Source organism: Aspergillus neoniger, assembly GCF_003184625.1.
Source record: "Aspergillus neoniger CBS 115656 unplaced genomic scaffold BO87scaffold_16, whole genome shotgun sequence".
Lineage (NCBI taxonomy): Eukaryota > Fungi > Ascomycota > Eurotiomycetes > Eurotiales > Aspergillaceae > Aspergillus > Aspergillus neoniger.
Window position 1 is genome coordinate 390053 of NW_020291144.1, and position 24852 is coordinate 414904.

General features: G+C 51.9%; 8 protein-coding genes across 8 annotated transcripts; 5 read left to right on the top strand and 3 right to left on the bottom strand.

The window, feature by feature from the left end:
• Window positions 1–333: 333 nt before the first annotated feature.
• On the top strand, window positions 334–1973 carry thiA (thiamine thiazole synthase). The gene is made up of 3 exons (XM_025623340.1): window positions 334–350; window positions 406–1074; window positions 1138–1973. Exons 2-3 carry the CDS (start codon window positions 738–740, stop codon window positions 1794–1796), a joined length of 996 nt encoding a protein of 331 aa, XP_025479749.1. The 5' UTR covers window positions 334–350; window positions 406–737; the 3' UTR covers window positions 1797–1973.
• A 100-nt stretch (window positions 1974–2073) lies between these two features.
• Window positions 2074–3813, bottom strand: BO87DRAFT_376638 (inositol phosphosphingolipid phospholipase). The gene has a single exon (XM_025623341.1). The coding sequence runs from the start codon at window positions 3697–3699 to the stop codon at window positions 2263–2265; it is 1437 nt and encodes a 478-aa protein (XP_025479750.1). The 5' UTR covers window positions 3700–3813; the 3' UTR covers window positions 2074–2262.
• Window positions 3814–3994: 181 nt separating this feature from the next.
• Window positions 3995–6077, top strand: BO87DRAFT_334760 (WD40 repeat domain-containing protein). The gene is made up of 3 exons (XM_025620462.1): window positions 3995–4706; window positions 4775–4938; window positions 4998–6077. The coding sequence occupies exons 1-3, from the start codon at window positions 4058–4060 to the stop codon at window positions 5910–5912; spliced, it is 1728 nt and encodes a 575-aa protein (XP_025479751.1). The 5' UTR covers window positions 3995–4057; the 3' UTR covers window positions 5913–6077.
• A 506-nt stretch (window positions 6078–6583) lies between these two features.
• BO87DRAFT_376639 (carboxymuconolactone decarboxylase family protein) lies at window positions 6584–7378 on the top strand. The gene is made up of 2 exons (XM_025623342.1): window positions 6584–7128; window positions 7190–7378. Exons 1-2 carry the CDS (start codon window positions 6658–6660, stop codon window positions 7265–7267), a joined length of 549 nt encoding a protein of 182 aa, XP_025479752.1. The 5' UTR covers window positions 6584–6657; the 3' UTR covers window positions 7268–7378.
• A 1389-nt stretch (window positions 7379–8767) lies between these two features.
• BO87DRAFT_55630 (glycoside hydrolase family 128 protein) lies at window positions 8768–10029 on the bottom strand. Its single transcript, XM_025629374.1, has one exon. It carries the CDS (start codon window positions 9815–9817, stop codon window positions 8966–8968), a length of 852 nt encoding a protein of 283 aa, XP_025479753.1. The 5' UTR covers window positions 9818–10029; the 3' UTR covers window positions 8768–8965.
• Window positions 10030–14622: 4593 nt separating this feature from the next.
• BO87DRAFT_376643 (40S ribosomal protein eS30) lies at window positions 14623–15375 on the top strand. Its single transcript, XM_025623343.1, has 3 exons — window positions 14623–14824; window positions 14913–14924; window positions 15006–15375. Exons 1-3 carry the CDS (start codon window positions 14816–14818, stop codon window positions 15153–15155), a joined length of 171 nt encoding a protein of 56 aa, XP_025479754.1. The 5' UTR covers window positions 14623–14815; the 3' UTR covers window positions 15156–15375.
• Window positions 15376–16063: 688 nt separating this feature from the next.
• BO87DRAFT_308579 (putative MFS transporter) lies at window positions 16064–20775 on the bottom strand (the record flags this gene model as incomplete). Its single annotated transcript, XM_025619439.1, has 7 exons — window positions 16064–17699; window positions 18880–19198; window positions 19251–19578; window positions 19632–20103; window positions 20160–20324; window positions 20382–20415; window positions 20547–20775. The coding sequence occupies 7 exons, from the start codon at window positions 20773–20775 to the stop codon at window positions 16064–16066; spliced, it is 3183 nt and encodes a 1060-aa protein (XP_025479755.1).
• A 1007-nt stretch (window positions 20776–21782) lies between these two features.
• On the top strand, window positions 21783–24349 carry BO87DRAFT_376646 (uncharacterized protein). The gene is made up of 3 exons (XM_025623344.1): window positions 21783–21963; window positions 22046–22309; window positions 22373–24349. The coding sequence occupies exons 1-3, from the start codon at window positions 21928–21930 to the stop codon at window positions 24149–24151; spliced, it is 2079 nt and encodes a 692-aa protein (XP_025479756.1). The 5' UTR covers window positions 21783–21927; the 3' UTR covers window positions 24152–24349.
• The last annotated feature ends 503 nt before the right edge of the window (window positions 24350–24852 follow it).

The following is a 24852-nucleotide window of genomic DNA, read 5'->3' on the forward strand; positions in this document are numbered from 1 at the left end:
TTCACACGGTTGCTGCAAAGGTTCACCGGGTTGAAACCTACGCGGGCAGGATCGGAGCAAGTCGCTGGATCCCTCACGGACCACAGAGCTCCAGCTCCACGAAGAAAAGCAGGATGCAATAATCCCCGCACATCGGAGAGTTGTGTGCAAGTCAAGCAATTAAGCAATTGGCAGCTGTCATCTCCATTACGTACCGTGACTTTCATCCCCCCCCCCCTCCCGTGGTACTTATACCTGCCCCTCCTTTCCCCCCGCTTCTACTTCTTCTTCCTCTTCTCATTCTTCCATCATCTCAACAACCATCTACCATCTACTACTTCCACTCAAGTCTTCATCGACTTTCATCACAAGTCATCCTCTCCCATGTTTGTATCCCCTGTATAGACCATACTAACCTCGAACTAGAAACCTTCCGTGCAATGTAATTCCACCTGCATTGACCCCCTTCCCGGGGGGTCTCATCTCAATACTTTATTACACACGATGGAAGTCATGCAATGCCTTTGGCTGGACTCTCTCAATGATCAGGTATCTCAGGTAAATCTTGGGCGTGGACCGGTGTTCGTTCCTATCCAGTGGCAGTGCAGCATTGCTGCCTGCCACCGGCTCTGGGTTCGTTCTGAGATTATACGGTTAAACTTGATCTGGATAATACCAGCGAAAGGATCATGCCTTCCCTCGTATCCCCCCGCTTGATGGAATGGCTAACAATTCCCAGTCCACACACCTAAAGCAACATGTCTCCTCCCGCTGCCATCTTCGAGCCCACCGTGGTCCCCACTGGCATCAAGTCCAACGTGGTGGTCCCGGAGGCCGCTCCCGTCACTGGCTCTTCCCAGACCCAGCTGCTTGACCACTTCGCTGGCAAGTGGGACAACTTCAAGTTCGCTCCCATCCGTGAGAGCCAGGTCTCGCGTGCTATGACCAGACGTTACTTCCAGGATCTGGACAAGTACGCTGAGAGTGACATCGTCATTGTGGGTGCTGGTTCTTGCGGTTTGAGCACCGCGTATGTTCTCGCCAAGGCCCGTCCGGACTTGAAGATTGCCATTGTCGAGGCCAATGTCTCTCCTGGTTCGTTCTCCAACAAACCCTCACCCACTTATCCAGCTAAACCAACATACTGACTCATCATAGGTGGTGGTGCCTGGCTCGGTGGCCAGCTCTTCTCCGCCATGGTCATGCGTCGTCCCGCCGAGGTCTTCCTGAACGAGCTGGGCGTGCCCTACGAGGAAGACCTTGCGAACCCCAACTACGTCGTGGTGAAGCACGCCTCGCTATTCACCTCGACCCTGTTGTCCAAGGTTCTCTCCTTCCCCAACGTCAAGCTCTTCAACGCCACCAGCGTGGAAGACCTGATCACTCGTCCCGCTGCTAGCGGCGACCCCAAGGATGTCCGCATTGCCGGTGTGGTCACCAACTGGACCCTGGTCACCCTTCACCACGACGACCACTCCTGCATGGACCCCAACACCATCAACGCCCCCGTGATCATCAGTACCACCGGTCACGACGGTCCCTTCGGTGCCTTCTCAGCCAAGAGACTCGTCTCCATGAACAGTGTCGACAAGCTGGGCGGTATGCGCGGCCTCGACATGAACTCGGCCGAGGACGCCATCGTCAAGAACACCCGCGAGGTCACCAAGGGTCTGATTATCGGTGGTATGGAGCTGTCGGAGATCGATGGCTTCAACCGCATGGGTCCTACCTTTGGTGCTATGGTCCTGAGTGGTGTCAAGGCTGCCGAGGAGGCGCTGCAGATCTTTGACGAGCGTAAGCGCGAGTGCGCTGAGTAAAATGTCTCTGTTAACTTACATTTGAGTGTGAGAGATCACATGGAATTTGTTTTTCTTCACTCGTTATGTGGAAGATTCTGCACGTGGTGGGACTAAATTGCAATACACGAGGATGATGATGATGTCGCTGGCTTGTTAACGACACTCTTTATGATCAATATTACTATTACTTGTCTATCAATATTCTATGAATTGTAGGGTAGTAGACCTGCGTAGATAGACATCGGTCCGGATACTTGCTTAGCGCTAAGCCAATGCCCCGGCACATAAAGGAATGCATGCATACATGCATAAGATGCACAAACTGAATAAGGAAAGCCTAGACCCAACTACTACTTTAGGATATGACCTACCCATACTGCCATCCAAGCATATACACCATTTGATTCCCTTCTCAAATTTACATACTATACATATACAAAGCTTACTATACCCAATTTTCCCTAAATTTCCAAAAAGTACCCTCCTACTCCACCTTCTCCCCCTTCCCCCCAACCGCCTCAGCAATCATCTTCGCATTCCTAACCTCCCACTCAAACTCCTTCAACGCGCGCAACTCACTCGACATAAACAACCCGCCAATCAAGCCATCCAAGATTCCCGCTCCAAAGCTCAACGTGCTCACCAGAACCAAAATGAATGCTACGTATGGTAGATGGTCGCCTGTCCACCAGACCCCAATGAAGCAGCCAATGGATATTATCACCGAGGCCAAGAAATGCGCTACGCGCCAGCGTCGTTGAGACCGTTCACGGCGGACGTATGTGTGGATCATGTCGATGATGCGGTCGTAGGTATCAGGTGTGAGGGCGGCGTTGGGGGCTGGAGAATGGTGGGTAATACTGGTGTCGTTGGCGGCTTTCTCTGATGGGATGCGAGTGATAACTGCCTCGACGGCGAAGTGGTCGCTCAGGGAGCAGCGGAGGGTGGGGTGGCGCTCTGTCATTGACAGTCGGGTGGATTCGACGGACCAGCGCGGTGCCGGGTATAATGGGGGGTAGTTGCCGTCTCCGACGAAGATGTAATCGAGGCGTTTGCCTTTGGGACATGGGGCATCCTTGTCGACGACGATGTCTTGACCTTTCTCGAGGCGCTTCTGGTCTTCTTTGGACCACCGCCAGGTATTGAACTTTCCATCGCAGGTGGCGCCGTTCTCCGTGAGGTTGTATTCCGCTGAAGGTATGGGCTTGCCCCGTTTCTGCTCGACGGGGTCAATGGCCGCGCCAACCGACGAATCCGGATGCAGGACCTGCCATGCATCCCGGACGGGGCTGTGTGCCTGGATCAATTGATGCGCGAAAGATGATGGCAGCATGTTGAAGTCGCCCAGACCGATGACTAGATGTCCGCGCTCCGCAGCCCCGCGCATAAGCTTCGCGATTTCCCAGGCCTGTGCCGTCCGATGACAGATATATGAATCGTTGGGTTCTCGCTCGTAGGGGGCGTGAAGATGCGTGCAGAACACCTCCGCGACGTCTTGGACTCCGGGTCCGAAGCGGACGCGCGCACATGCCACGCCTTTCCCGACGTACCAGTCGCCGCGGAAGAAGGCCGTGGGACGCCCGTTGAGCGGGTATGCGAACATGCTACTTTCTTCGATGGGCCATTTGGAGAGAATGGCGAGACCGGCGCCCCAGATACCGCCAAAGTAGAACTTGCCGTAGGGGAGGATGTGACGGGTCTGCTGACGGATGGATTCGTAGTCTTGTTGTGTCCAGCATTCTTGAAGACCGACGATTTCGGGCGGCGGAGAGGCAATTGCGAGCTGGCGGCCAATTTCAGCGAGACGTGCGTTTCGGTGTTTAGCGATGTATTTGAGACCCCAGCAGTTTAGGGTGAAGATGCGGATGTGGGTGGGGGTTGAAGAGGGGGAGGTAGAGGGGGGTTCGGAGGTGGCAGACATTGTGGGATGATGTAGTATTGTTGAATTAGAGGGGCATATCGAAGATTACAGTAAGAATAATAGGAGAGAGAATATGGGTAATTGAAAGAATGAAGGAAGATGATTATGGATGATTAAGGGGGATATAGATGAGGTGGAGATGAAGCCAAAGTAACGAAAAACGATGAAATCATGGTGCTCACCGCCTTGAGGCACATTCTGGGGAAAGGGGCTTACCGCCTTCCCAAAAGCGCCTGATTGTCACGAGGGATGAAAGTCGCGGCGATGAAAGAAATCATCGCGATCACTGCTTTCTGCTTTTTCTCCCTCTCTCTCCCTATTTTCCCACAATTCTCTCGCGCCGTTTTTCTGCCTTCTCATGGATGGCTCCATGCATCGCTCCAAGCGACGTCGCCTTGATACCACTCCCAAGCCCCAGAATGGCTTCATCCATTCGCCCGTAGAATCCTCGTCCGACGAGCTGGCCGCGGGCTCCGACCACGACGAGGCCGAACGCCGCCGCGCCAGCTGGTCCATCCAGAAGGCATATCCCCCACAGCGCCCATATCGCCGCTCGCGCAGCTTCAGTGGCTCCGAGAGCCCCGACGAGCTGGCTGTCGACGCGAAGGAGTACTGGTCGGCGAGGAATCGCGGTCGCAGTCCGTCCTCGCCCTCCGAGCCAAGCGCGGAGCCGTCCTCGGAGCGATATCTCGACCACGACCACGACGAGGCGGAAGAAGAGGAGGAAGACGTGGCTCCCGAGCCTGGACTCGACCCCGAAATTGATCCGGAGCAGGAAGACGGCGGCGCCGAGGGCGATGTCGAAGAGACCGCAACCGCCGCCGACGGTGATGTAGCTGTTGATCAGTCGTTTGGCGAACGGTCGCCCACCCCGGTGCCGCAACCGCCGCCGCCGCCGCCAAAACCGGACAAGGTGACTTATCACCAGAAGTATTTACTACGGGGTCATATTCGAGGAGTCTCGGCAGTACGGTTCTCGCCGGACTCTTCGATGATTGCTAGCGGAGGTGGGTTTTATGCTCCTTCCCTTTTCCCTCAACTTTCATATCGACTGGGTCGCTGACAGTGTTACAAGGGGCGGACGGGGCTGTCAAGGTATGGGATACAGTGACGGGTCGGTTGATCCATACATTCGAGGGTCATCTGGCAGGCATCTCGACTATCTCGTGGAGTCCGGACGGAGCGACCATTGCGTCGGGATCAGACGACAAGACGATTCGCCTGTGGAATGTATTGACGGTGGGTTCACGTTGCGAATAACTCTGGTATTATTTTTGGGAACTAATACATTGCAACAGGGCAAGGCGCACCCGATCCCCTTCGTCGGCCACCACAACTACGTCTACCAGATAGCATTCTCGCCCAAAGGCAACATGCTCGTGAGCGGATCCTACGATGAAGCGGTATTCCTATGGGATGTGCGATCAGCACGAGTGATGCGGTCGCTGCCCGCACACTCCGACCCGGTCGGAGGCATCGACGTCGTCTGGGACGGCACCCTCATTGCCTCGTGCGCGACGGACGGACTGATTCGAATCTGGGATACCGCGACGGGCCAGTGTCTGCGGACGCTGGTGCACGAAGACAACCCGCCCGTGACGGCGGTCAAGTTCTCCCCGAACGGAAAGTACGTGTTGGCGTGGACGCTGGACGACTGCGTGCGACTGTGGGACTACGTCGAGGGGCGGTGCATCAAGACGTACCAGGGCCATGGCAATAAGAAATACAGTCTGCAGGGCGGATTCGGGGTATATGGGGAACGGGGCGGACCGCGGTATGCGTTCGTCGTTAGCGGCAGCGAGGACGGAGCTGTGCTGTGCTGGGACGTGGTCAGCAAGCAAGTGCTGCAGCGTCTGGAGGGCCACAACGGGGTGGTGCTGGGAGTGGACACATGCACGCTGGAGGAGTCGCGGCTGATGGTGAGCTGCGGGTTAGACGGGACCGTGCGGGTATGGGAGGAAGCGAATGCAGAAGCAGAAGCAGCAGAAACCACCAACACCTCCACCGCCAACACTCCTCCCCATATAAACGGAGACGGAGTGAATGGAGACTCGGATCAACAACCGAATGGGGACATGGAAGTCGAGAAACCAAACGGTCTACCAGAAGCAAACCACGACCACAGTCTCGAACAACCGAACGGACACAAAGATGGCCCGGAACCGGAACCTGAAGACACCGAAATGGGCGAAGCCACAGGCCCAGACGGGTAACACCAATGTACATTATAACCAGGAAACAAAAGAAAAATAAAAGAGAACAAAAAAGGCTGGCTGGCTGGATGGGTGGGTGGACGGACGGACCGGCGTTCAGGAATGTATAATAGACACGAGGGATGATGAGATACAGCACTCGATACATTTTCAACTAACCACAACCAATTATTATAATATGAATTGAGTGGATGTCCACATACACAGAGACATCCACTGACTACTGATCTACCTAACCACTTGTCATGATACGAATTCACGTACACTTGGATGCAGAAATGACGCAACTGGTTGTTGCGGTTCAGAAACCCTACTTATATTAGCACCATATCTCCGAATTGGCACGTAATGGTTAAGTAGTAGCTAAGTTTGTCAATGCGGCAACTCTTCCATTGTATCCGTCATCGTGACTGCCAAACACCACTACATTCAATTAAACCCACAAATCATCTGGAAGAAATTGTGTTCGTGTTCTTTTATGCTCCATTCGTTGGCATAGTTGAATGTCATTCGATTTCGGCGCCATGTTATACCTCCACGACCTCGGGGTCGACGATTGCTCGGCCCTCGGCCCAGGAGGCACTTACGGATTTGTCGTCATAGATTCAACAAAGATCGCTAATCAACATCAACATCAACCGTAATATATGACAATATCCCCGCACAGAATCAATAAAACATCTGGTTATTACACGAATCTATCTCAACCATTCTATAGCCTAACTACTCTCCAAAAAGAAACACCATGGCCCGACTACCCTATCCAGAGTCCCCTAAACAGCATGCCAAATCGCATCCTACTCTCAACATCATGAAACTTCTATCCTACAGCACAGCAACCGTTGATCACTGGGCAGGGGTAGGAAATGCCCAATTCAAGCACTTATCACTCTCATCCAGAGACCGTGAATTGGTAATTATGTTGACAACCTCAAAGTTCAACTCAACCTACGAATGGACCCATCATCTTCCCGTATCCTTGAAGGCAGGTGTGACCAAACAGCAGCAAGCGGCGCTCAAAGCATCCGCGAAGGAAAAGGACTATTTCATCGGCAGGAAGCTTGACAATGGGGCGGCGGGATTCAGCGAGAAAGATCTCATCCTGCTCAGCTTCGTGGAAACAATTATCCAGCAGCCTGAAGTTAGTGATGAACTGTGGAAGAGCGTTAAGGGTGTATTCTCCGATAGAGAAATTGTGGAGATCATCAGCCTTCAGGTTAGTAGCTTCCTAACCCTCTGTTATATGTTGTAGATGAGAAATCTAACTCCTGTTATAGGGATTTTATTACTCGTTTTCACGCTTGACTACGGTTCTGCAGTGCGATTTTGATGATTGGGCCAAGTCTAAACTTTGATCTTTTTCTTTTGTGAATGAAGTGATGAAATATGGGTTGATGGGAACTATCTAATCATGACATTTACCCTACTCGAGAAGCTCCTATTCTAGCTCCCTACCAACTCCTGACATTGTGCTTGATAGCGGTTTTTCCATTGTTCGGTTAGTTCCCAAACAGGCGATAAAGCTTCTAAATGGCACCAGAAAACGGAGACTTGTATATATGGTGTTGCTCATTTACATGGAAAGATACACAAGTACTACAACATCAAGAAGAAAGCAATTGTCGTTCATAATTAGTTCAGCTTGATTCTTTCCAGATACAGGCCGTGAAATGAATCGTCTGCCGTATGTCTACGATCAGCAATACCATAGCCATATCCAGGACATTGTAGGTTAGCCCGGACGTAGGGCTGCGAATCAGACAGATTATTTGAAGAGGGATACCAATAATTTCCCAGTGCAGATTCCCGATAGAACAATTAAAGGTCATCCAGATTGCGATATTGACTTATTCTCAAGGGCACGGTGAGTCGTTTCCTCGAGTCAGAGGATGCCGCAGATTCATTGTTCTTGATGAAACATTACATACTTACCCCTTCGATCGAGGAATTCATGTCAGATCGGTAAGCTTTACAACATAATTCTTCACTATTTAATTCCTTATCTATGACATTTTAATATTTTTTATTATTCTATCCTTCCTACTCTGCATCAACTAGACCTACATCACGTGAATGAATCATAGCTAATCCAGCGGCTTAGTAACCCAACCAAACCTAGTCAGTCAGTCAGTCAGTCAAGTCCTAGTAACTGCACGGATCAGTAATAACCCAACTATCCAACATCTGCGCCATTTGCTTTCCGCAATCTATTCAACACTATTACCTCGAACCTACTACTTCATTTTCATCTCTCGTCTAACAATCCCAAGCAAGAACAACAGAACATACCCAGCCAAGCAGCCAAGCCAGCCAAGCCCACGCAACAAAAAATCCAGACTCTCGGGACATATCACAATAAATCTCACCAAGAAAACCAATTTCCCGAGCCATTGGAACGGAATCAACTAAACCCAAACCCCACAACCACTAAACTACTTATCTCACGATCAATCAATCAATTACTTAAATTGAATCGCATCACAAGGGAAAGCAAAAAAAAAGAAAGAAAAAAAAAAAGCCAAGCGAGCCCAGACCAAACCCAACATGGTAAAACCTCATGATAATCAACATGAACAAAACCAGATGAGATAGAAAGCTGGAAACCCAAAAATAGCCTTCCAGCCAATGAAGATTCACCACGGGGGTTGATGTCCATGGATGTGTAGAAGTCAACGGGGAAAGGAGGGAGCAAGGACCAATGTTGCTGCTTTCTGGGTCGGGGAAGCCGTGGAACGGGGACGGGTTAGTGTGTTTAGGAGGATGTATGTGGATTTTAATTTGGAGGTTCGGTCGGGGTTGGGGTCGTGAATGTGATTATGATTTTATTTGTTACAATTTTTGTGGAAAAGTTGTTACTTGGGTTTTAATTTAATTTGACTTCAATTGGAATTGTATTGTATTGAAGTAAAATGGGTGGGTAAAATGGGATGCTCATCTCTTCCTTTCGAGGAGGGATGGCATAAGAATGGTAAAATAAAAACAAGTCAAAAGGTATCACGGGATAAAAGGCAAGATAAAGCAGATCCAAATGGAATCAAGGTAGTTGTAGTTGTCTATGCAACGTAGACCTTTCCACTGGAGCTCAACTCTTCCCCGCTGAGCAGATAGCCGTCTGCACACATGTAATACGCATACCGTCCCACGCCACTCTGGCTATCCAACCACGGCAAAACTTCGTCAAGGAAGTCCGCCGCTGAACTCTCATCGCTGCCGGCCGACTCGCCGCTGGTAAGGGCAAACTCCGTCACCCAGGTCTCGTCCAGTCCGTTGTCGTCCGCCACCTGCATGGCCTCCTGCACGAAGGACTTGAACTCATCGGCCGAGGTGCCGTACCAGTGGACTGCCAGCACTGACATGTCGCACTCGCTGCATTCGGACAGGAAGGACTTCATCCAGCTGAGACCCTCGCCTTCGGTGGTGCTGCTGGTGACGGCAGGGGTAACGAGCTTAGCCTTGCCAGAGTAAGGAGTGATGTACTTCTTGTAGGAGCTGGCGGCGTCGGAAGCGGTCATCGAGGCTTGGGAGGAGGCGTCGGGCTCGTTGAATCCCATGATGTAATTGCTACCGCTGTCAAGGGCAGTCTCGATGGCGGTCAACCAACCTCCAAACATCTTGCTGCCCCACAGCATGGGCACGTATTCGACGTTGCTGGGAAGGCTGCCGTCGGCGTACATATTCCAGTCATAGGCCCAGGAGACGGTGCCGTTGCCGGAGGAGCCGGAGGTCAGCGTGTGGACGCTGGAGACAGAGTTGTAGGCAGCGCCACGCTTGGAGGAAGAGCCGCGCTTGGAGGCGACGTGGGTGGAGCGGTGCTTGTGGCTGCCATGGCCGTGGCCGCCATGAGGGATGGCCAGAACGGCGGTGGCCAGGGTGGTGGCGGTCAGAAGAGACTTGAAGGAGACCATGGTGTATATGTTCTTCGGGTTTTGTTCGGTTTTGTTCGCAGAGAAGTGATGTGTATGTATAACTTTTGAGTATGAGAATACCGGTTCTCTCAAAGCGCTCTTGCAAAGAGTGGCTGCTAGACTACTAGGAGTCAGGCAATATGTTCAAAGAATGAAGGAATGGCTTGACCGTGCACGGCACAGGTGCAAAGAAGGAAAGGCTGGGGAGGTGAGAGAGGAAGATCTAGGTGACGAAGAGAGTTTCGAGTAGGAGACAGGGAGGGGAAAGAGGGCGGTTATATAGACGCCCGACAACGGGCAGTGGCAGTTGCAGAACAACTTAGGGCTGGGTGCTTTTTCTAGGCGCCCATTCGGTTCCGACCAATCAGGTCTCCACAGGGAGGAAGGTTTTTTGCTCTTTGCATGAGTAAAGTCCGACTAGTCACTAGTCGTTGCTTTTTCCATTGTTCGACGACCCCCTCTGATTGCCTGCGTCGGAGCGTTCCTGACCCCCTGCATCCTCACCGCGGCCGACCCATGGAACGTCATCGGGCGGGTACCGTGTGTCGCTCAGGGACAGTGGGACAGAGAAATATTGACGCCCATTATTCAGCCCGTGTGCCTGGCGGTTGGCAGCGACTGGACAGCAAGCGTCCGGGGGGGACCTTGCGGTGCTTGTTCCTGCAGTGGTGCGGATACCTGCAGCTGATCGGTCCAGTGGATGTATCCGACTGATTCCCCCTACTTTGGATGGAGGTGTATGTCTACCCAACAGCTTCATTTATCTTGTACTTTTGTGCAGCTTTTCTCTCGACAGAATCACCCTCAGCAATCCGGTTCTGTGCTGGGTCATGTCGTCCAACCGTCTGGCAGCGGCCAGACCGCGCCTTTAGGGCAGCACTAGTTTAGTGGCAGTTTAGTTCACCATCTGGCCGGGATGAACGCCCACTGCGCGCCCCCCACTGCAGTCCAGACTCAAAGGCATTCCCCTCGTCTGGGCGCCATGCCTTGTTCCCCTCAAGTAATGCCGATAATTTCTGTGCCCTAAGAACCACACCGCAACCATAGTTGACCTGTCGTCAAGTGTACCATTCTGCAGAAAAGATGCAGAAACCGTAGACGAGCTACATCAAAGGGAGGTTCTACTGCTTGGCAAATTGGCATCTACCCCCCCTTCGAAGGGATTCCCTTTCCTTCTACCCAGCCCTTTCTCCGGGGTGGGATATTTTTGTCCCGTCTGACGTTTGGGAGTTGCGTGGCGTCAAAGCCACCATTATCACTGTCGGGCGGAGAAAGGGCTGTAGGCAGCGACCTCCGCCGTGAGTCGGGTCTTTATTCGCTGGATTGTGTTTGTTTCATCAAGGCAATGGCGTCAGGCACGGAATAAGCAAAGAATCGAATGATTCGCCGAATTTTGGGGGGATAAAGTCGGTATACTATTGGCTCCAGATGTAAGCATCACTAGTCAGCTAATAGTGTTGATGCTTGACGGCCGCGATCCATCCTGAAGGGCCCCTCCCTCACTGGCTGATGGGGATGGTGATGCGTCCCGGCCGTGGAGCGTCTCAGCAAGGAACTAATGACGGTGGCGCAAGGGCATCAGACTCCACCGATCGATCAGGTTGATAGTATGATGGTTATGAGCTGAATATTGAAAGGACTTAGAATTTAGGAGTCAACTGATTGTTGTGTTGAAAATGGGTGTAGGTGAGAATGCGACTGTGACTGGCTCAGTCTGTTGCAGAAATGAAGAAGATCAGTCACCTGAAACCAGGAACAGCAAAAGCAAAGTGTGGGAAGAGGAGGGGGAGAATTGAATGATCATTGCAGACAAGGAGTGGACTCGACTTCGAGTCGGTCTGTCAGTCATTATTGATCAGATCACAGCATACCGGCAGTCTCCACCTGCGATCGCAAGAAAAGCCAACAATGATTGTTCTCATCTCTCTGGATTACTCTCCGATTTCATCTGCTGCAAAGGCAAACAATGCAACACATCAGCTGACATATTACTACTTCCTTTTTGCAGTTTCAATATTGAAAAGTTATAATATACTTGAAATATTTCAGATACCATACGATGCAATACTTACTGCACTGTTCCGGTCAATCCTTCTCTCTTCCCCTCGCGATCGACAAGTCTGCCTCAAACCGACAAAATCAAGCAAAACACATGGCACTACCAATTCCATCCCACGAACTACACTATAATCATAGCCAAACCTAATCGCATTCTCATCCACCACTGATCTCAAGCATCGCCCTCCCTCCACCGCGATTCTCAAACGAACTCAACTCCCCGTCACCGCCGATCCACCTGCGTTTCAGATTCCCTCCGCTGCACCCAATGACAACCGGCATTGGGCTGCCTGCTCACCGACTGCCAGGTACCCCCGCTCGGATAGACAGGAACAAGCAACTCGCATCCCGGGCATACCACGTACCTTGCAGTGGATCAGTTCGTCACTGCTCGCGATACGTCGGAAATTTCTGCCTACGCAGTACGCACATGCCAGCGCCGTTGCGACGCAATGCAACGTGGTTGTGGATATGTGCCGGGGACATATCGGATTTCCGCTCCACACCGATGGAATAAAAGTACAAAAAGTACTCTACGCAATAGCAGGTCGACATATCGCCGGATCTCGACGGAAATCCTGCAGCTCGTTGTATTGCTAGCCCCTTGCCAAACATGTTCACCCTGGTTCGAGAGGGATCACAAGGTAAGGAAAGTGCCAGTCGCTTCACGCCAAAGTTAGGCATTATTGAGGACCAATCTCGAGGCTGTTGGGACACTTTGTAAGGCATCCACTAACTTGCAAATTTGTCGGATCCTATTGCGATCCCATGGTAGAGCGTTCATGTGATGTGAACCACTACGCAGCTTGCACGGTCTGCTGTTGATAACATCAGGGGGCTGTCCAGTCCTAGTGATTTGTAAAGGCAGTCAACTCCGCATACGTAGTGTCCGTCTACTCATCATTGGAGTAATATCTGGTTCCCGTCTGGGTAAATCCGGCCAGACTGCTTGCCTAAGGTATCATGGAAAGCGTGCTATCGGCCTTTGGAGAGCTGTTACACGACATCAACGGCCTCTGCACTGGCATACCAGGACCATGACTCATACGCAGTCTTGGAGTCAGTGTGTTCAAGTCTGCACCAGCAAGCCCCACGCTTCCAATCTCGTGCATATCTGGCTCGAATTGAAACCTTACTCTATGGTGTGTGGTGTAGTCTCAGGAGTTATTTGCGGCCTCCGAGAAAAGTCTCCTCCCATCACTAGAATCTCCGACTCAATCCGTCACTAACCTGCTCCATCAATTAGGCACCGACGCGTAGTAGAATTGCATGATGGGTTGACGTCTGGACACACACCTTGACGAGTTTGGTATGGGGGACAAGCCCAACACTGTCTGGGTCTGGATCCGGTAGACCCAGTGACCATACATTACGGATAACCTTCGAGAAGTCTAGACGCCAATCGAGTAGTCAAGAAACTCTAGTCATGATGGTCCAAACGAGTAGACCATATGAAGCCGGCATATTGGACAGAATGGTAATGGGTCAGATAGGGGCTGGGGATGCCTGCTAGTGCTCGAAGTGGCAAGATGTTCGCAGAGCAGGTATCCCACGAACATCATCACCTTTGCTAACTGGAGGGACAGTCTACCTTGCTTATTAAGGGACACAATATAAGTTATTTTGCTCGTATGGATCAATAAATTCAATGAGTAGCTATACAGCCCCTTGATGCCTTGAAGGAAAAGGAACAGATGCATAGCTCCTCCATTAGTTGAAGTGTCTGCTCTCTAGGACTGGGCCTATCGATGCAGACAACTCTCGATCTTCTTGACCACAGTGAATTCTTTGATCATGTCATTGGTGTGTTCTTTATTACAGAGGCTGTTGTTGATAAGGGCTAACGTTTATGTAATCCCGGCTTTTAATCACTATGTATAGGCCACATAGAGAGTCCAATCGACCATCCTTTCCTGATTAAAGAGCGTAGAGTATAGCATCAATTGCCTAGAACGGCAGGCCTATTGCTGACCAAGGAAGGAGCACTTTTCGCAGCACCCCAATTTTCTTGACCATTGTGTGATAGCTTATTTATGTCGACAAGTATACTACTATGTTGAAGACAGCATTTCCTTTCCGTCCTTCAAAATCCCTTTCTATATCACACAATGTCTGGTTGTCGGACTAGATCCCTTTAGTGATGCCACTCCAAAGTGGTCAGACGACGAAATCGGGAGACTTGCCAAAGCCGAAGTAAGCCAACAGTCTGATGGCAGGTCGCATTTCCCTAATAGCTGCCTAGTCTGGTCGACTCTAAAATAGGCTGTTTTATTCTGACTTCTGAATATCAAAGGCAGCTAGTACTTGCGTCCTTTCAAAGCATATCGAGCTACAGTGTCGTACCGAACTAATAAGACTGTTATATTGCAGTGGTAGCAGCCACCAACGCCGGAGTTCGTCATTGACCATGATGGCGGTTGACCAAACAGTATTTCGAGTTGACCTCCCGGACAGCTTCAACAGGGTAAGATCAGTGTCGGGGTGCGTCATAAGCGGAGGATGATGTGTGCGTCGTCAAAAATACCCTGCTATCTCCTCATGAAAGTGGAAAAGGTAATCTGGATCAATATTCTGCTATACAATGAAGTATGCTTGCGAACGCAGCATCTTGCATTTTCAATAGCGAACCCAAGTCTTGTTGACTTGATTCCTGAGGCCACTGACAAATGTGAGCCTTGTGGAAGTCCGCACTAACTAGTTCGGGAATCTATCCACCGCATAAGGCCGTATTACTCAGCACCCCAGCACAGCAATCTTATGTAACCGGCTAACCGAAGGGGGCAGCGGATAGAAGCCCGGTGGGGCGCCACCGCACAAACGCGTGACCTCGCAGCGAAACAGCGAAAATTCCACACCCATCGACCTTTGCTCGCAACCCCGACAAACGCCATCGACAGAATCCCTCCTTGTTGTATCTGAAGGTCAGATTTAATCGCCAAGATGGGTAAGGTATGTTCAACTGAGATAAATCCCTCTGCTGAAAATGATGATTTTGATGAAATGATGGAAAAATAAACTAACATGCTCTTGATTCCAGGTTCACGGATCGGTAAGCCTCGCCTCCTCGTCCATCGACGATATCCAAACACCACAAGACACCATCCATCTAACATAACTTCGCAAATCATAGCTCGCTCGTGCCGGTAAGGTCAAGGCCGCCACCCCCAAGGTCGAGAAGCAGGAGAAGCCCAAGAGCCCCAAGGGCCGCGCCCGCAAGAGACTCATCTACACTCGCCGTTTCGTCAACGTTACCCTGACCGGTGGCAAGCGCAAGGTATGAATGAACCAAACCGACCTGGCACAGATTCAATATTCGACACAGCACGAATAAGAGAGTCTGGAATAGAGGTTCAGTACAGTACGGCTTACATTTATATTTTTCTACTATCTACAGATGAACGCCAACCCCACCCAGTAAACGGCCAAATCTTCGATGAACAACCGCAAAACGACGAACGATTCCCCGGGTTTCATATTGGCGTGATGGGAAATTGAGGGGCTGAGCAAAACCATGTGATGCGTATCTCATCACAAAAGGCGCTTGGAAAGAGGGAGGGAGGAGGCCATCCCTTCGCTTTTTCTCTCTTTTCAAGCGCGGGGGGCCCGTTTAGTGATGTTTTTTTTAAAGCTATTTATCGACTCACCTTGTGTGTGTGGAAACGGGTTTTCAAATGGAATGACCTTCCCAGATGATTGTTTCATGTTCTTCGAGTTTATCGGATTTTGTTTGGGATGAATACCATCGCTGTTCAGTCTCTCAATCATCGTTTTTTCTGGCCTCTGGCTACGGATGTGCTGGACATGTCCGCCTGTAGACTGGGGAGAGTGCTGGGGGTATCCGTCACGGAGTGAGTCACAGTGGCGAGGCTGACAGGCTCGCACTGATGGCTTGGAATGCGCGGGCCAGCAGTTGACAGGCTGAGTCTGAGCGTCTTCTTCGTTTCAGAGGATGCCCAGGGATGACGTGAGATGAGCTCTCGCATCCCCCCACCCAGCTCTCTTGTAGTCTTACGAAGAGTAGAGCTGCAGCACTGTAGACCAAAAGATCTCCCTTGTATTTCGTAGTAACAGCTCAAAGAACCCTGGATATCAAACACCGAAACCTATGCCTGCCACTATATCACAGCAGTCAATTTTACCCCTCCAAGCTACCCCTCTATAGTCCGTAGATACTGCTCAAAAGCTCAACTAGCAAATACTCACCCCAACCCTGACCCCATACTCCTTCACCCAATTCTTCCTCTTCCCAATCTTCTCAACCTTCTCCGTCCTCTCCCGCAACACATCCTCTAGCACAGCAGTAACCCCCTCATTCCTCCGCACCTTCACCCTCAATAAATCACACCTCTCCCCCTTCTTCACGATCTCCTCCCACCCCGTCTCAATCCGGATCCGCCACTGCCCTTCCACAACCCTCCCAGCGGGATACACGTCCCCGACCACAACAGCTACTCTCCCCAGATATTGAGCCCACCAGACCTCCTGCGCCGTGACACACCGACTCAGTTGCTTATGGTACGCCTGGTCCATGGGCGCTAGGTCCCCGGTCCAGCGCTCACAGAGCACAAGGGCAATGAGGGCTCGTTCGACGTGGGAGAGACAGTTCGTGGAGGAGAGGAGACCCGTCGTTGTGCTGTGGAGGGCTGCTGCGGAGCGGGATTCGCGGGGGACTTGGGAGTGGGCGTAGAGGAGGTTGGCTATGGCTGCGATTAGGTTCGTGGTGAAGGATGGTGGAGGGTGGATTGAGGCGATGGGTGAGGTTGAAGGGGGTAGTGCGGACTGGAGGAGGTCTTTGATTGCGGTTGCTGAGGGGGGTGCGTAGGGTGCCGTTGCTGCGAGGAGGGGGTCCTGGGCGCGCACTTCGCTGGGTAGTCGGTTGAAAAGGAATCCTTCGCGGACTCCGCCTTGACAGAACTGGATGTGAGTGATCTCTGGTAATGCGTCCATGATCACGTTCACGAGAACGGCCACAGCGGGGATCTGGGAGGCGCGGCGTTTTGATACGCCGAAGATCTTCTCGTCCGTGTCGGAGACGACGTCTAGGACGGAGACTGTGTCGTGGAAGTCCTCTCTCTTGACGCGGAATCCGTTGATGATGGGGATCGGATACGGATTGACTTTGCTCTGCTTCATCAGGACGTATCCCCAGCCGCGGAACCCGCCGCCGCAGAGATAGAGGTCGAATCTGCCTCGACTGCGAGCCATTTCTACCAGCGCGTCTGGGACATCCAGCTGGCGATATGCGTCCTGGAAATTCCGGGTCATCTCGCTTTTCAGCTCCTTCACAGCATCTTTTCCCTGCTTCTGAGCCTCCTCTAACCGTTTCGTCAACGCCGCAGCTCCATACGGGAAACTGAACGAGCCCTTCGGACTCGTCGTAACGGTGCCCTCTGTCTCCATCACCCATGTAATCTGTGTGCTTCCGCCACCGAGGTCCATGGCGATGCCTGCCACGGAGGCAGAGCTGCTCGCGATACCTAATGCCCCGATGCGCCCTTCATCTTCCTTCGAGAGGAGAGCGACTTCCCACCCGGTGCGTTCTTTGATTCGCGCTCTGAATTCCTCAGAGTTCGAGGCCGTCCGGGTCGCTTCCGTAGCTAGGACGTAGATGTTCTCCTTGGGGACTTGGAAATCGTCGCAGGTGAGTTGGAATTGGGCCAGTCGGTCGACAACTTGCTCGGTGATGTGGGGTGAGATTGGACCCCGCGTGGGGCCGGAGAATTGCGCGTCGTAGAGGGAGATGCCGGCTCGGTCTTGGAAGAGGATGGGCATGATTCGCGCGGCGTGGGGAGAGACGTCTGTTATGGAGAAGCGGATGCCATTGCTGTGGTTGTTTGTTAGTTTGGTGTTATCGTTACGTGGTTATGGAAAGGAAGGGTTTCTGGGTAGATTGTATACTACTCACCTGCCCATGTCCACGATGCCGTAGAGGTTGCGACTTTCAGCAGTAGAAGCGTTCGCCATTTTGGATGTGAGACGCAGTTACTGCGGATGTATGTATGTAGTGGAAGGGTATATATGCAACAGATGGTTGAGAGAGTTACTAGCCTAATCAAGGCATTTTTATACTGGTGGGGTGGTAAGCGTGCGCCCAGATTAGCGCTTGTCGTTGAGCGATGCACATGATCGATGGTAGTAAATTGACTGTTGGCTCACTGAATAATTTTATGGGAGAAAAGGATGGCCTTTGCCTCCAAGTGCAGTAGAACTATGCACAAAATCAAAGTTGTGGTTCGATAAGTTCAGTGGGGGAAGGTCTGGTTGTGACGTCGATATATTTCCGTGGTATTGGTACTACCCCTCCAATTATCATGCTAGTGCTTCCCAAATAGGCAGCACTACTAGTGGGCACAAAAGACCTAGGGATCAAATGGCTATCTACTTAAATAGTGCTTTTTCTACGGGCTCACTATTTCACATTGTTTAATTGTACTTTATATATTGCGGGTAAGAAGGCCAAGTACATATAGTAGTTACCAATCCCCAGAGGAATATCCAGGCCCACATGAACCATCTGTGCTGAAACGAGGATGACAAGGTTCCTGCCACGAGAGCCCCATATGCGCCAGAGCATGATGTACAGGGACTGTTCATACCCCTGGCATAATTCTTGCTAACTGGAGCGTTTCCAGCCAAAAAGTCTCTGCAAAGTAGAAACCAATCCAGAGCACATTCGGACTATGATCAATATCTATGATTGAGTTGGTCGTAGCCATACATCTTGTACTAGTAGCTGGGCACAATAGCTAAGATCTCCAGCAATACATTCTATATATTTGGGTAATAAGACTAAGGTCAGTGGTAGAGAGGAATGAGGTGAGATTTAGCTACGCGCAAGTACTGAACAACACCAACACCTGGCTGACTTCGACAATAATAGCACGTTTCCTTGCATGGAGTGCATATCATAGTCTGTATTCTATATACCTTGTTCCGAATACATCATCACGTCATCATAAGTCATATCATCATAGCAGCTCTGTCGCACAGAAACACCCAGCAACTACAGCACATATCGGTAATCTGCTCCATAATTCTCCTCCCCTAGAGTAAGATCTCCCTTCGTGGTTGCCTGGGCAGCCCTCTCGGCTGCAGTGCCATACTTCTTTTCCAATTGACGGTTTTCCCAAACAAGCAGTGTCCGTAGAGCCAATGCCAGGATCACGGTGAAGAACATGAAGGCCGCGCAAATTGACTGGCCTCGGATATAGCGAGGTGCGTCACTCCCTGGGAAGACATTGGTTCCCAAGAAAGGCCCGCATTGGCCGATGATGTTCAATATAACAATACCCATACCCCGGCGAGTATCTGAGCCTTGGTTATCTACATTCAGATATTAGTCATATGATCAATACATAGCTAGTGTTATACATACTCAGAACCCATGGGAGGATATTGGCGATCGAAGGGAAGACCCCCACTGCTGCCAGGAACACTCCAAAGTAGCGCACCCCAACGGAGGTGCAGGTCGCAAGCAGCACGTATCCAATCGCACCAACAAGCGACGACAAGGCAATCACCAAGCCTCGCTGCTGAAGCCGATCAGCCAGCCAGGTAGTGGCGATCGTAACGAGGAATGAAGCGAAGTAGGGCGGCGCCGTCAGGCCTTGAGCATTAATCGCAGTGAAGCCCATGTCTTCCAAGATTGTGGGAAGAAAGACGGGCAGCGAGGAAAAGCTCACATTGCAACTGAAGTACATCAACTATACCATCATTGTCAGCATACCACTTGATTGAAAGAGCCACCGTAACATACCGCAGTGAGCCAGGCCTTCGCATCCAGCAAGGTCTGCCACAGTTCCTTCCAGTTAATGCCGGTCACCCGCTCGCTTTCACCGCTGCGTCGAAGCGACCGGGCGCGCGCCACCTCTTTCTCTTCTTCGGTCAAGAAACGGGCTGACGCGGGGTGATCAGGCAAGTAGAACCATGCTAAGAAGGCTGCCACAAGCGAGGGGCTGCCTTCAACCAGAAAAAGCAAGCGCCAATTGGCGATCTTTGCATGCCCGGAGGTGATACCATATGCAAGAGCGCCCGCAAATGTATTGGCTAGAGGCGCAGCTGACAAGAACAAACCGCAGCGAAGGCCGAGCTCTTGACGACGATAAAAGAAGGAAAGCAGATAGGGTGACCCGGGACCAAAGGCTGCTTCGGACATGCCGAGCAGGAAACGCAGAGCCATCATCCCGCCCCAGTTCTGTGCTGCGGCTTGGCAGGTCGCAACAATGCCCCTGCATCAGTCAGAAATACCGAGCGAGGTACCTTAATGCTATGGGTCTGTACATACCAAGTCATTACTGTGATAGCTGCCCACCTATGAGGTGGCATTATCTTCCACATTAAAGCCAAAAACTCAAACAGGGTGTAGGATATATAGAAGATAGTCAGGAGCCATGTATAGCGATTTCCCGTGAGGTGCAAGTCCTCTTCCATTCCCGCGATTTTGGCATTTCTGGCACGATGTCAGGCGACAGGTCACAGCTGGTATGCAAAGGTTGCGAAAACGTACCCGATATTGCTTCTATCCAGAAGAGAAAGAAGATCTGCATGTACACATCATATTAGATATGCTCCAAGAATGACCAAAGATGAAATGTGACAAGGCAGGATAAGAAGAAGTCGGATGAGCGGTGAAAGTGAGAGTGCGGGAGTAATAAAGAATATTGGAACTTACACAAAAACCCTAGCAGCGTTGGAACCCTCAAGTCCAATTTTCGCAACAAGCGCGCTTCAACTGCGGGATCAATGGTAGGTGTGACCTGAGGAATCTGAGGAAGCGCCGTGTGAAAGTCCTCATCATGAGCGACTTGTTGCTTTTCTGGATCAGGCCCCGGAGCCTCAATGATGGCATCGACATGGCCCGTAGTGTCATCGGGAGCTTCCCTCTTGCCAAAGAAACCCATGACTCACTAAACGGAAAGAAGAAGTAAGAAGTACAGATGCAGAACTCGGACCGAACAAGGACAGAATGCAGGAGAATGAGGGCGGCAGCAAGATTTATAGCATCAGCGCGATGCAAGAGGGGTGCTTCGCGTGGTCTGTCACCAATAAGACCTGTTTGAATGCGAGCCACGATTACGCGAATGTGTTCTCTCCTCTCCACGCCCCGCAGGTGAGGGATAGTGACGTTAAGCAGGGGTGGGAGTACTGGATAGATCGGACGAGACAATTGCCTTTCCAGGGATAATGCCATCGCTTGCTCAAAGCCGAACGGCACTATAGGAGGGCTACACTCCAAGTGCATGAAAAAGCCGAAGGGGAGACGCATGGGCTCGGGTCAATGACACACTCTGAAGGACCCAATCATGACGAGTGCGGAGAGAAATCATCACTTCGCGGTGGGTGGCGGGTCAAAGCTTGGGTCCAATCCAACCGAGTTTTGCGAAAAGGCTTGGTTGGGAAGGTCGCAAAGGCATTGGGCGACGAAGAAGAAGGAGCGGCTGGATGTTTCAATATGAGTCGTTGGATGACCCTTGCCGACTATACTGCATGATTCCCTCGCATGGACATCACGGCAGTTTGTGTGCGAAACACTGCAAGAATGCTGGATTGATGAGAGAGATGAAGCAGAACATCAGGTTCCCTTGACGATGGGTCAACTCATTGACTCACTCCACGTAGGATGATCTAGTTAGTTAACTAGTCTGGGGGGCGGCTAAAACCATAAGACCCCAATATTGCGGGGATGGAGACTCGGATGCACGAATTGCACGCTTGGGGAAAGGATTAATGTGGGCTTTTCCGACGATCTCTGGCCAGCCGGGATCTCGTCTCAATCGGGAGCTATGGCAGCCTGGTGCTTCAGGCAGGTAACCTGCATGATGGGTCTCTCCCGTCGCCCGCAGGGGCCATGTCGGGAATCGGCCAGGAACCTCAAATTTCCGCGTCGCGTTGGCCTTCGCTGCTCTCCGTCCTCCAGTCTGCGCTCGATTGTCGCCTGTCGGCCATCTTCATCACCGGATGCGCTTCGAAGTTACTATCCGCTAAACATCCCGCGTGCTAGGCGACCACTTTGATACCCATCTTCCCTAGTCCTTTCACGGTCTCTAATCATCATGGACGACCCAGCGAGCCGTGTTCCCGCGCAGTTGGTAGGTCATCCAGCTGAGACGTGCTGCTGCATAGTTAGAATGTCCGATTTGCTAACCAGCGGCCTTTTCACTCGCTCATTAGCTGCCGCACATGCATCTGGTGTCGCGGCACCGTTATCCCCTTATGCATATGATGCCCACCGACACCGTCGTCGAATACCTCCTCTCCGCGCCCAAGATCGTCCGGGAGGCGCAACCGATGCATTGGACGTTCCTCGATGGCCCGCAGGACGGTTCAGTCATGCTCACCTGGCAGCCATTGAACCAGCTGGGAACCAACTTTGCTAGCGACGGTTATGTCTGGGCCGACGTCGAACAAGCGTTCACATTCGAAGCTCGCGGCTACGTATGCGCATCCTGACCCTCTCTCCTACGTTGACGCGCTGATAGCTGACACGAAATGCTCCAGCTGGTGGAGATGTGGCTGCATCGCAGTGGTTATCACCCACCCAACGAGACCCTGGCTATCCACTGCCGCAGACGTTACCGACTTCTGCCGTCGAAGGTCCCCAACCCGAATGTCCCCCCGCCTGACCCTTCCTTGTGGATTGTTCACTACTCGAGAGGTCCTCCCACCGACCACATCCCCGCGAACCGGATCCCCGTCATGCCTCCGGTCCAGAACATGCTGGCTCAACGGAGGTTCCTCCAGAGCCAAGGCCAACTCGCGCGCAAGGACTTCATGTTACACGATCGCAACAACTGGCCAGCCATCAACTTCCCTCCGCAGATGGCTCCGCAAGGCTTCCCTCAGGTGCCTGGCGCATACCCGAGTGCCATGGTAGGACGCCAGCAGTTCTACCCCCCGCCAGGCCCCGGTGTGCCGCCTCCGGCCGCTGCCACACCCGCCAAGGCCGCGCGCGGGCATCGCGCTTCATCTGCTGCAGTCAACGCTGCCACAGCCGACTTTGCCCTTGAAGATGAAGACGTTTCGACTGGGGATGCTATGGATTTGCTCACTCCGCGAGAGATCAGCAAGATGAGATACCAGCAACACCACGAGTGGATGGAGGAGATCTTCGCCTCGCCGTACGCTATCAACCAGATCACTCCGGTCTCATTGGGCCTGGGCCGGAAAGGAGAGCTGGAGTCGTTGACGGCGGGATTCTTCGATGCACCCGTTGGACCTGCCAATGGAGAGACGAAGGATGCCAACGCGTCAACTCAAGCCGCAGAGAAGATGGAGCCTGCTAAGGCGGAGGATTTCGCTGACCGTGTCGCTAAGAAAGTCGCTGACATGACAGCTGAAATTGAGAAGTTGAAGAAGCGCCATGCGCGTCGTATGGAGAAGTTCAACCGCACCTCGCTGTTGAAGGACGCAGAACTCCGGCTCCGAGAAGCCGCAACAGACCCTGCAGAAACTGGCACAGAGACATGGAGATTGGAAGGTCGTGTTGTGATGCCTTCGGAAGAAGATGACTCACAGGCTCCTCAAGTAGAGAACCCGGCCAAGTACAAGGTTGACGACATCGTACGGGAGGTGGAGAAATCGTGGCAACGACAGATCGTACCGGAGCCCAAGATTTCCTGCGTGCAGAAAGGTGGTCTGCTGGAAAAGATCGAGCCTGAGCAGAAACCCGAACTCCAGGCGGAAGGTGATATTGATATGGAGAACGCCGACAGCCACTTCCTTGATCAACTGGGCTCTCCATCTGCCGCTGGGGCGGTTCCTGCTTCTTCCACCACCCAAGAACCAGCAGCACCGACAGCCGCACCCGCCGTTCCTCCCACAACCAGTGTACCCTCTGGAGGCGTACCCGTGCCACCGCAGCCACAGCCCACCGCCGACGCTACGCAGCAGGGTACGTCTCTCGATATCGACATGGATATGGGCGACGGACAGGCGACGAGCACGGCGGCTGGGGAAACAGGCGACTGGGTGATGGTCAACGACGAGAAGAAGGATCAGCCTGCTGGCGGTGATAGCTCCCTACCAGGCATCAGCACCCCGGGCAGTGGCATTCAAGGCCTGACACCTGGAAATGGAGGGAGTGCCGGAGATTCTGCGCTGGACGGGGCCAACTTCGATTTCACGAATATGGATAGCGCAGGTGATGCGCTCGCAGCATATACCGAGCAGAACGAAGGGCTGGACCTCCCGGACCTGGAGAACTCGGCGTTCGGCGATGCATTTCACGCATCGGATAATGAGAACACACATCACCACGATGCGGACGATATGGCTTAGGATTGCTGATCGCTGGGTTTCGAAATTCCTTGGGGTGGGGGACACGGTGTTTGTGGAGCTCTTGTAACCAATAATTGGCGCTGGGTTTGCTTTGCTTGAGCCCTTTCCGTGTAGAGGAGGGGTTGTGAATGAGATTGCTCCATTAGCTGTTAAGCAGCATTGTTATTCCTTGTATACTAAAGTAGGTGGAGGTGTCCGATCTCGGAGGTATGAGGAGTAGCCATCTGCACGTCAAAGCTGATTCTGCGCCTTGACTAGGTCGTACCGACGATGTAAAGCCGATGAAGAAGTCACCAGACCAACTTAGCAACATCATGTACATTGTCCTAACCCATACTTATCCCACTTCCACTTCCACTCCCTCCACCTTCATCCCAATCTTTATCTGTCTAGGTCTCTACTTCAAAACCTCACTGCACCCATGACAGACATTCATATAGAAACTAGCACTATCGCAGATAAGATGCGCCCACCCGATACCAAATAACCCTCATATCATCCGCCTAAGTGACGCTATCACCGGGCCCGACCATCCGCATGACAGGAGTTACCCCGGTCAAGTGATTCCCGCATGGCTATCAAATGTACAATGTATATAGAAAACATGGGTATCTCCCTCCGAGTCTTTCTCTTTCGCTCTCTTTTTGGAATGACTTGACTCTCTGTTATCTAGTATAACAATGTTACCTAATTACAATCTA